This window comes from Artemia sp. Qi Xiang Cuo, chromosome 5 (genome assembly GCF_049724085.1).
Source record: "Artemia sp. Qi Xiang Cuo chromosome 5, ASM4972408v1, whole genome shotgun sequence".
Lineage (NCBI taxonomy): Eukaryota > Metazoa > Arthropoda > Branchiopoda > Anostraca > Artemiidae > Artemia > Artemia sp. Qi Xiang Cuo.
In genome coordinates this window covers 43,546,714-43,558,996 of record NC_142798.1, presented here as the reverse complement: position 1 = coordinate 43,558,996, position 12,283 = coordinate 43,546,714, and the positions used below count along the sequence as shown (strand labels likewise).

Here is a 12,283-nt window from a genome sequence, read left to right as displayed (position 1 = left end):
TGTGATTTTCATTAAGGTTCTATAACTTTTAGGGGGTCTTTCCCCCTTTTTTTGAAAATCAGCCAAATTTTCTCAGGCGCCTAACTTTTGATGGGTAGAATTAAACTTGATAAAAGTTATATATTTGAAATCAGCATTGAAATCTGCATAGAAAATACCGTTTTCTAGAGTTTCGGTTACCATTGAGCCGGGTCGCTCCTTACTTACAGTTCGTTACCACGAACTGTTTGAAAATGTCAAGCCTTCCAATCACTTTCGACCTTTAAAGAGGCACTATTCCTTTCAATTTCCAATCGAATGAGCCCTTTTTGAGCTTCTATGACAACACTTCCTATAAACACCTTATATGCCCCCAGGGTATAAATTACAACCCTTGCCCTGAGAGCTGTGGGAGGAGGTGGGATTGTCACCCTCAAAGACCTGATTTCCAGAACTTTCAACTACGTTAAACAAAACAGCTATCTCAAAATTTTGATTCGATGTGTTTGGTAAATGGTGGGCGTCAGTGGGGCGATGGTTGCTCTCCAATCACTTTCAACCATTAAAAAAGGCATTAGCCCTTTCAATTTCCAATCGAATGAGCCCTTTTGAAGTTTGTACGACGGCGCTTTCAATAAAAACCTTATATGACACCCGGGAATAACTTACAACACTTGCCCAGAGGGTTGTGGGCGGAGAGTTTTCATTCTCAAAGACCTAATTTCCAGAAGTTTCAACTATGTTGAACAAAATTGCTATCTCAAAATTTTAATTGGATGTGTTTGGGGAAATGGTGGACCTAAGCAGGGGGTTAGTTGCCCTCCAATCACTTTTGACGATGAAAAAGGGCACTAGCCCTTTGAATTTTCAATCAAATGATCGCTTTTTCAAGTTTCTGCGACAAAGCTTTCAATATATGCCCCCAGGGCAAAACTTACAACCCTTACCCTGAGGACTGTGGGGGGAGTGTCATCCTCATAGATATAATTTCCGGACCTTTCAACTACCTTGAACAAAATGGCTATCTCAAAATTTTGATTGGATGTGTTTTGATAACTGGTGGGCGTGGAAGGGGTGTTAGTTGCCTTCCAATAACTTTCAACTATTAAAAAGGGCACTAGCTATTTCAGTTTCCCATCAAATGAGCCCTTTTTGAAATTTTCACCACAACGCTATCTATAAAAACCTTATATGCCCCCAGGGCATAACTTACAATCCTTGCCCTGGGTGTTGTGGGGGGTTGTCATCCTCAAAGACATAATTTCCAGAACTTTCAACTACGTTGAACAAAATGGCTATCTCAAAATTTTTATTGGGTGTGTTTGGGGAAAAGGTGGGCGTGAGAGGGGGGTTAGTTGCCCTCCCATCCCTTTCGACTACTAAAAAGGGCGCTAGCCGTTTGAGTTTCCTATTTAATGAGCCTTTTTTGAAGATTCTACGACAACGCTTTCTATAAAAACCTTATATGCCCCAGGGCATAACTTACAACTCTAGCTCTGAGGGCTGTGGGGGAGTGTCTTCCTCAGAAACATAATTTCTATCTGGAAATCAACTACGGTGAACAAAATGGCTATCTCAAAATTTTCCTTCGACGTGTTTGAGGAAATGGTGGGCGTGGGAGGGATGTTAGTTGCCTTCCTATCACTTTCAACTATTAAAAAGGCCACAAGCCAGTCCAATTTCCAATCGAATGAGCTCTTTTCGAAGTTTCTACGACAACTCCTTCGATACGAAGTGCCCTGGTCTAAGAAAAAAAAAATAGATAAATAATACATTGTGCGAACATCGTTCTTTACTTAGGCAGCGCTATTGCGCTAACTATGATAGGAGCTTGAAACCTCTACAGTACGGCTTTTGGATATGTTGAATCTGATGGTATAGTTATCATTAACACTGCTGACTTTTTGAGGGGGTTTATCCCCTTTTTCAAAATCTGGGAAATTTTCTCAGGCTTGTGACTTTTGATGGGTAACATCCAACTTAATTAATTTTACATATTTGGAATCACCGTAAAAAGCCAATTCTATTGAAGCATCAGTTGTTATTGAAACTGCTTTTTTTAGAGTTTTGGGTATTATTGGACTAAGGTGCTCCTTACTTAAAGTCGCTCCTTGCATTATCAAACACTTCGTTACCATGAAATATATGATTGTGTGGGTGGCATATTTGCCTGCAGAAGAGGAATTTTTTTCCCTATAAATTGCTTAATTTAGTTTACTTTAACTAATTGTTCAATTTTTTATCTATCATAATGAACAACTATTTTACTGAATATTCAAAAGCAATTTGGAATTGGCAAAACACTATTTTACATTGCTGGTAAAAAAAAAAAAAAAATATCCCGTTAAGGCGTAGAAACACAGGTGCATGTCTCATAGAAACAATAAGACTCGCCCTTCTCCACTACCTTAAGTTTCCAAGAGATAGAGGAGGAATAGAGTGTATTAGTAATTAAGTTTTTCCTCCGTCATACCAATGATATATAACTTTACAGCCGTAGAAGAACGACAGCTAAACTTTAAACCGATGCAGTGTTACACCTGCAATTCAGCTTTTCCAGTTGGAAAGGAAGTCTGCACTACACCTCTCCCGAACCCAGGTAGTATACACCAACAAAAACCCTTGGTGAGCCAATGTGACAGTCCACCGAAAGATCTTGTTGGTCTTCCTGAATTCAAAGGAGGTTTTTGCCGCATAGTTTATCAGACAGGTAAAGCTTTTTTTTTCTTTTTATGTTGTGTGAAAACTTATTATAGCTCCACTTTCAGTGGGAAGTCAAAGCCTTTGGTTATCAAATTGATTTTTTAGATTTTTACTTTTCTAATTATTCTAATAAACATTCTCAGAAAACCCATAGAAACTCAAATAAGGACTTTTTCTCTTGAAGAATACGGCGGGAAAATGGATATTAAATTAAATTCTTGTATTTTTACGTGAGAAACTAAAGTTATTTCCCCATTATTAGTTGATGAAATAAGCCAGGAACAAATAAAAGAAAAACAGAGAGACACACTAATTAATATAGTCCATTTGCTTCAATTCGGCCAAAACGTCCAAAAAGGATTTGAATATTCTTCATGTTCTGCTATATTGCTGCCGAACATTAGTGTTTGATATAACAGACATGTATAATATTGCTAAAAGTACAATAAATATGTATGACTTTAATTTGACGTCAATCACAGCGAATAGACATAATAACATTGAGTATATTCCAAAGTCTTTTAAGTAGAATTTTGTTGTTAGTCTGTGTAATTTAACGATAAGGTTTTGAGGCGCATATTTGTCTACATACAACTAGAAACTTTCTTAGGGTTATTCAAATTAGTTAAAATTTTAATGACAAAAATTCGTACATACAGCAGCCTTAGGCTAATCCCATTCAAAGTAGTCTGTTTAGGTTAGTACAGGCTTATCCAAACGGAGTTTTCACTATCGGAAGCAGCATTGGAGCGCTTATTTTGAAATGACGACTGGCGGCTGGTCGATTACATACTGCATTATGTCTTCTCTGGACGGAAATCTGGTCATATTCATGCGAAATCCATCTTCAGGACAACGCAGATGTCCCAATTTTTACAGAAAAATAAAATAAATATTTTTTCTTAGACCACTGTTCTTTTTAGTTTCAGGTGACGATTCTCGAACAATCCGAGGTTGTGGATGGCTGCTGGATGAAGATGAACCCCACAATGGTTGCAAGACCCACAAAAGTTCTTCTGGCAGTATAACCACAGTTTGCAACTGTAACACTGGCGATAAATGTAACACAGCTTCGAATCTTTCGTTGTCCGTGCTTGTTGCATTTTTGGTTGCTAGTGTTGCCATTCTTGTTTAGTCTTTTTTTAAATTTAGTCTATAAATGTTGAATTCTTATTTCTTCAAGAGTGATGGCCAAGCATTTTTGCTGATTATATTCAAGAAGTGAATAAGAGGGTATAATGTCAGATATCATTCTCAATACATTTTCTTTACTTATTATTGTTTTTCTCTTAATAGCATTTGTTCTTTTTATAGTTTCCCTTTTTGTATTCTTTAATATTAGTTATTGCAGTCCTAGGCTCTAGTAATCTGACTCAAAAACGGGAAAAATTTATATCGAAATAGCCGAAATCTTCGAGTCTATCAAGTTAATCAATATGAACCCCAAACATGTACATAAATCTAAGTAACTCCTAAGCGGGTTAAGGTCAGTGTAATCGCATAAAAATACGGTCTATAAGTATCGAGGTCCTATCAGGCCTTAAGTGACTTACTTTTCTTGGTTGGAACATCCTGTACACAAACTATCGACAAAGTAAACGCTAATCCTCAGTATTAACATTTTTGTCATTTTGTCTTGAGAAATTAATGAAGAGCAGTTAAAGCTCTTTAACTAGCCAAGTATGTGTATGAGAGTGAAATCGATGCGTATGGACGTTTTCTAATATTGTTCCACTGTCGATCATTGTTGACTACCACCTAACAGCCTACAGTCTAGCTGATAGTCTACCACCTAAACCAAGTGTACCGAATTGAATACTTTCCGTTTTATTTGGTTTCAAAATATTTCAGGTTCTAGATTTCCAATAACGCTGGTATTTTTCCTATTTTCCTACAAAAAATATGGAGAATAAAGCTTTTGAAACCAAATTCACTTACTCATAATGCAGGAATAATTAACTGTCGCTTAATTAAAAAGTTGGTCCTAATTAATATCCAAGCCACACTTCAGTAATCACCATGTTGTTTCACACTCCGGTAGAATTTCTATATAACTTAACGCAATTTGAGAAACAGTAGCTATAATATTATGCATTCTACGATATCATGGGAATAATAGATGCAATGGCATTTTTTTTTTCTTCTTCGCTTGGCCTGTCAAATGGTTCAGATCCGTGATCAGGTATGCAAAATCGTTGAAAATTTCTGCTGAATCGTTTCAAAATTATTTAAAGTGCACAACCAAGCCATCGTGAAAGTTTTATTATATTTTGTTAAATCTGCCTTTCTAAAAATCTGAAAAAAAGTTTTTGGAAACGTTAATCATCTAAAAATTGACCGAAGACACATAGTTTATTTTTAAATTATACTTTTACATGCCACCCTTTATTATCTCTAAATGGATCCTTCTGGAGTATAGGCTAAAGGTGCTAATTTAATCATAAGTTTTGGTAAAACTGTCCGTATAATAAGTTTTGGTAGAACTGTCCGTAAACTACCCATAATTTAACCTTCTGAACACTTTAGCGTAGGGTGAAGCGAGTTGAATTAATGCTAAGTAGGTAATTTGATTTCGATGTTTTTGGTAAGCTTTAGTTATTAGGAATTTCGCAGTGTAATAATCTACTGGAGTTTTACAGTAAAATATTACTAAAAAATGTATGGAGAAATACTTTAGTAGTAAATCTCTCAGAATATAAGGTTTATTGATTCTTATTTTATTGTTGGCTAAGAAATATTTTAAGGTCGTCAAGGTTCTAACAAAATTGGTATAATAATAATAATATTCTTCTTTTTAATTTAGAAATAAAAACCAAAGTTTCAACTTTTTACGAAAACAATCTTAGACCATTTATCGTGAATAGAATTGCTTGAATTTTCTCCCTCTGTATTAGAAGACTGCTATCACAGAATTGTTTTGAAGAGTTTGCAAGTCTAGGAAGTACATCAGGCTTATACCTATAGGGAGTTTAGGACCTATTCCTCCGAAGTGTCATGATCTTTTGTTATTTCATCCATAAACTCCTGTTCGTTTCATTTACTTCACTGAAAAATTTAAAATTTATGGATAGATTTGAACCCATCCCCAACAAAATCAAGTCCAGAAATCAAGTGATATAATAAGGCACTCTTCTTTGGAACTGTTATAACTCGTTCATTGACTCCAATATTCTGAGCTAACAAAACAGCTTGTCTGTTTAGAGCTAATAAAACATGACTATCGTTCTACAATTGTGCCATTGGGGGAGAAGAGGGCACGGCGAGATGGTAAGGTGAAGGGCCGTCATTAATATTTGAGAATAATATCTAATAAATATCTTGTAAATTAACTAGGGAGACAAGTTTACACTTACTTCTAAAGCTCAACATTTATCGAGATGATCGGGGTACCTGCGAGTATATACCAAGGTACTACTTCTGGGACTTTATTTTCCTTCCGGTTCTTCTAGTAGGTAAACAGGTCATCACACTCTTTCAAGTAATATACTTGTTTTTTTTTTTATTATGACATCTATTTTTTTTGTGTCATTTGATTATAGAACTTTAGCGGTTTTTCCAATATAATAAACTTATTAGTCAGTTTTATAAAAAAAACTTGTCATGATACAATGTACTTAATTTAAAAAAAAAAAACCCGATATAATTGTGATGCTATAAGACTGGTTTCGCTTCATGGGTTCATTAATAGAAGGACTAATGTTTATGAAAAGGGTAATTACTTATTTAGTTTACGAGATTTGCGAATTTTTTTGCGAAAAGATATTTGCGTAGACGCTTACAAGGGACATTGCTAGAAAGTATTTAATAGCTTAATTGAAAAGTAACGATAGAATGACATTGTGACTTGACCTAGCTTTACCTCTCCGATGTGGTCTGTATAATACGTAAGTAACGTTTGAAAAATATTGTCAATTTAAAAATAAAGGGCTGAACAGTGTTCTGCGGGGGGGGGGGTGCAGAGAGGGGGGAGGGGCCCTAAGGTGCAGTCAAAGAGGATTCAGGGGCACGGAGGGGTTCGTTTATACCCGGGGTCAGGTACACGGGGGGGTCAGGGGCACGGGGGGAATCCCTTTTTTTTTTCGTAAATCGGGCTCCCTGTTTTCAAAATCCCTTTTTCTTCTGAGGCTTGGAGCATTTGGTGACTAGATATACGGGGTTTCAGTTATACATGGGTTCAGTTACATGGGATTGGTGGTTGTTATAATACACAAGTTCTATTTGAACAGTGTTGTGAGATCCCCTACCACACCCCCAAAGGACTCCGATCCCCCCATCCCATGTATTAGCGAAGTTACTCTGTGGTCGTTATAATACACAAGCTTTAGTTTACGAGATTTGGGGACTTGAGTTGCACGAGAGTTCAGTTACATACGGATTCACTTACACGGGGGGTTTAGTTAAATCTTCGTCTGAAAAATAGGAGTTCACACTTAAAAAGTTCTATTAAGAGCTATTTTTATGGAAATGGTTCATTTTTGAACCAAAACTATGCTTTTCTGACTGAAGATACACATTTGAATCAGAAAAGGTGAAAATGTACACATCTAAAACAGAAAAGTGTGTTTTGACTATATTTTCTATAATTTAGTCTGAAAAATAGGACTTCACACTTAAAAAGTTCTATTATGAGCTTTTTTATCGAAATGGTTCATTTTTTTGAACCGAAACTATGCTTTTGTGATTGAAGATATACATTATAATCAGAGAAATTGTTTTTTAAAAATATGCTAAAAGATGATTCCCGTGAAGCTATTGTAGTTTTCTATAAAAAATAAATGATTTTTTCAAAATCAAAGAAAATGGCCCCCATCTTTAGCAAATATAGCCTTAGCTAGTTAAAAATGTGCATAAATTCTTGATTTTCAATCTAACTTAACTTGTAGGAATAGGACTTCATTCAAACAAGTAAATCGGCTTTATTTAAAATATATTAATTGCACAAAAAAGACTATTATTTTTCATTGTTTTTCCTTCCAGGTGCTAAGGTCTCCATCTCGCTTTCAGTTAGCTTTTTTTCTAAGTATACGATAGTAACGATTATGCCATCTCCATACTTCATAGTAGCCATCATGAGTTATATAATGATCATCATCCAATTTAGGCTCCCGATCTAAAAAAAAAAACAAAAACAATTCAAAATAGAACTAGATCTTAACTAACAATTGTTAGTGATAGTGTTACAATTGTTACCATGTAGAACTACAGAATGATTTAAAACTGTATTAAAAGTTCAGAAACACATCTATACTATTTGCTAACAAACAGGGGTTCAGTTACATGGGGTCGGTGGTCGTTATAATACAAAAGTTTTATTTGAATAGTGTTGTGAGATCCCCTACCACACCCCCAAAGGACTCCGACTCCCCCCCTCCATCCCAGCCCATGTATTAGCGAAGTTACTCTGCGGTCGTGATAATACACAAGCTTTAGTTTACGAGATTTGGGGGCTTGAGTTGCACGAGAGTTCAGTTACATACAGATTCAGGTACACGGGGGGGTTAGTTAAAATTTAGTCTGAAAAAATAGGAGTTCACGCTTAAAAAAGTTCTATTAAGAGCTATTTTTATGGAAATGGTTCATTTTTGAATCAAAACTATACTTTTCTGACTGAACATACACATTTGAATCAGAAAAGGTGAAAATGTACACATCTAAAACAGAAAAGTGTGTTTTGACTATATTTTCTATAATTTAGTCTGAAAAATAGGACTTCACACTTAAAAAGTTCTATTAAGAGCTTTTTTTTTTTTTTTTTTTTTTTTTTTTTTATGGAAATGGTTCATTTTTGAACCGAAACTATGCTTTTGTGACTGAAGATATACATTATAATCAGAGAAATTGTTTAAAAATACGCTAAAAGATGATTCCCGTGAAGCTATTGTAGTTTTTTCTATAAAAAATAAATGATTTTTCAAAATCAAAGACACGAGGGTTTAGTTAAATTTTCGTCTGAAAAAATAGGATTTCACGCTTAAAAAAGTTCTATTAAGAGCTATTTTTATGGAAATGATTCATTTTTGAACTAAAACTATGCTTTTCTGACTGAACATACACATTTGAATCAGAAAAGGTGAAAATGTACACATCTAAAACAGAAAAGTGTTTTTTGAATATATTTTCTACAATTTATTATGAAAAATAGGACTTCAAACATAAAAAATTTCTATTAAGAGCTTTTTTTTTCCGCATTTATTTAAGCAAATTTTTTTTAAAAAAAAAAAAAATAATGGAATTAATTAATTATATTACGGTGTTGTGATTTTAAAAGTTCAGCTTTTTTTTAATCAACTCGTTTATACTCCCAAAAAAATAATTTTAGTACAATCAACGTCACACTAAAAAGAAATTTTTTTTTTTTAATGAAGTGGAAAATTTTGATATTATTTTGGGAAAATAGAATTGATAAATAACTTATTTCATTTTCATTAATAAAATTGAGAATAAAAGTTGAACTTTTCTTATTCCAGGAAAATATTTGGAACAGAACTGTAAATTTTTTCATCTCTTTGATAAAAATCTGAATTGAAGTTTAAAATTTTATATTATTTTATTAAAATAGACTTGATCAATAACTTATTTCATTGTCATTGAGAACATTAAGAATCGAAGTTTTACTATTTTAGACTGCGCAATTCGTGTATGAAAAAGGTGTTTTGTAACAGAAATAGTACCCTATCGTTAGTAGTGTTTAGAGTTTTTAAGTGACTATTGAGACATATCGATATTTACTTACAGTTCGTTACAACGAACACAATAAAGTGTTTCAGCCAATCGTGTATCTCCCCCGAAAAAATACTTTTCAGACAATCAACTTCAGACTAACTTTTTTTTTTAACTGAAGTGGAAAATTTTGATATTATTTTGGGAAAATAGAATTGATCAATAACTTATTTCATTTTCATTAAGAAAATTCAGAATCAAAGTTGAACTTTTCTTCTTCCAGGAAAATATTTGGAACAGAACTTTAAATTTTTTCATCTCTTTGAGAAAAATCTGAATTGAAGTGGAAAATTTTATATTATTTTAGGAAAATATAATTGATCAATAACTTATTTCATTTTAATTGAGAAAATTCAGAATCGAAGTTGAACTTTTTTAGTCTTCACGATTTTTGTATTAACAAGGAGTTTTGTAACAGCAAGCGAGCAAGCTATTAATTGGTTTTTAGAATTTTTCGGTTACTATTGAGCCGTGTCGATCCTTACTTACAGTTCGTGACCACGAACACAATAAATTGTTTCAGCCAATCGTGTATCTCCCCAGAAAAAACACTTTTCAGACAATCAACTTCAGACTAACCAGAATTTTTTTTTAACTGAAGTGGAAAATTTTGATATTATTTTGGGAAAATAGACTTGATCAATAACTTATTTCATTTTTCATTCAGAAAATTCAGAATCGAAGTTGAACTTTTTCTTCTTCCGGGAAAATATTTGGAACAGAACTTTAAATTTTTTCATCTCTTTGAGAAAAATTTGAGTTTAAACTATTGAAGTTTCTATAAATTTAAGTTAAAAAAGCTGCTCACCAAATTTAGCGAAATAAAAACGTCTATTTGCAGCATTCCCCTTCATCTTCCAAATTGTAAGAAGGAACTGAATGTATATCATCCCATTCTTAAGGTATTTTATACCTTATATCTTGGAAATTAAGTCTCTCTTCTTATCAGACGCAAACGCTTAATACCCACAAGCATATGTGGATCAAATTTCATCTTAAAGTGCCAACGTATCTGATAGAATAATTTAAGTCTTATGATCAATTTCATAAAACCTATAATTTTCACCTTTTTCTCCATTAAGCATCAATTACTTCAAGAAATTAATTCCACATTTTTGCAGATAGGAGCTTGAAACTTCCGAAGTAGGGATTATTGGTTTTTAGAGTTTCGGTAACTATTGAGTAGTGTCGCTCCTTACTTACAGTTCGTTAGCACAAACACAAAAAATTTTATAACTCTTAACATTTAAATATTGGCAAATCCAAAACACCAGTGCAGTGATTTTTGCAAGTGCGTTTATGTGTTAAATTCCAATTAATAGGCACGTAACGTATCTAAAACAGAAAAGTGTGTTTTGACTATATTTTCTATAATTTAGTCTGAAAAATAGGACTTCACACTTAAAAGATTCTATTAAGAGCTTTTTTTTTTCCGCTTTTATTTCAGCCAATTGTGTTTTTGATATTATTTGGGAAAATAGAATTGATCAATAACTTATTTCATTTTCATTAAGAAAATTCAGAATCAAATTTTAACTTTTATTCTTACAGAAACATATTTTGAACGGAACTTTAAATTTTTTCATCTCTTTGAGAAAAAATCTGAATTGAAGTTGAAAATTTTATATTATTTTAGTAAAATATAATTTATCAATAACTTATTTCATTTTCATTGATAAAATTCAGAATCGAAGTTTAACTTTTTTATTCTTCTCGATTTTTGTATTAACCAGGAGTTTTGTAACAGCAAGCGAGCAAGCTATTAATTGGTTTTTAGAGTTTTTCGGTTACTATTGAGCCGTGTCAATCCTTACTTACAGTTCGTTACCACGAACACAATAAATTTTTTCAGCAAATCGTGTATCTCCCCAGAAAAAATACTTTTCAGACAATCAACTTCAGACTAACTTTTTTTTTAACTGAAGTGGAAAATTTTGATATTATTTTGGGAAAATAGAATTGATCAATAACTTATTTCATTTTCATTAAGAAAATTCAGAATCAAAATTGAACTTTTCTTCTTCCAGGAAAATATTTGGAACAGAACTTTAAATTTTTTCATCTCTTTGAGAAAAATCTGAATTGAAGTGGAAAATTTCATATTATTTTAGGAAAATAGAATTGATCAATAACTTATTTCATTTTCATTGAGAAAATTCAGAATCGAAGTTGAACTTTTTAGTCTTCGCGATTTTTGTATTAACCAGGAGTTTTCTAACAGCAAGCGAGCAAGCTATTAAAGCTGATAGAACATTACCAATTCTAAAATTCGCGCTCGACTTATGTTAATTTCTGCTCGTTTTGAGTCTGACTCGGTTAAACCACTGTTTGCAATCCATTTCTCCGTTGAGAGGACCTGTTTGACTAGTTGCTTTACAAGTTTTTTGATAACTTGATAGGTGATTAGGATTTGAATAATGACTTCAGGAAAGAGTTTGTTACTTGCTTACAATAGAACTATTCTAAAGAACAAGGATGGGTTAAGCTTAAAGATATTTATTGCTTAAATTTATTAACATATAGCAAAAATAAAATAAAATAATCTACCACACTTGAAACTTTCAAAAAACCACATCTATAAATCCATGCACCCCAAAAATACCAGAACTTTTTTTTTTTTACGGGGGAGGGTGGGATTTTTCCGTGGAGATGGGGGCCAGATTTACTGGCATTATTTAGAAAACGATAATACAATAAATTAAAAAAAGTTTTTTCAACTGAAAGTAAGGAGCAAAATTAAAACTTAGAACGAAGAGAATTATTCCGTATACGAAGGGGACCCCCCCCCCTCCAGGGACCACAGGGACCGAAAGCCTACGTTCTAAGTTTTAATTTTGCTCCTTACTTTCAGTTGAAAAAACTTTTTTTAATTTATTGTATT

At 33.1% G+C, this 12,283-nt stretch overlaps 1 protein-coding gene across 1 annotated transcript in view; it reads left to right on the top strand.

Annotated features, from left to right (window-relative positions):
• Window positions 1-3,993, top strand: part of LOC148952166 (uncharacterized) — an 81,007-nt gene extending 77,014 nt beyond the window's left edge. The window contains exons 4-5 of the mRNA XM_089089633.1: window positions 2,474-2,689; window positions 3,606-3,993. Of these exons, the coding sequence (XP_088945759.1) occupies window positions 2,474-2,689; window positions 3,606-3,817 (428 nt within the window). The 3' untranslated portion in view covers window positions 3,818-3,993. The remainder of the gene's footprint in view (window positions 1-2,473; window positions 2,690-3,605) is intronic.
• Window positions 3,994-12,283: the final 8,290 nt, after the last annotated feature.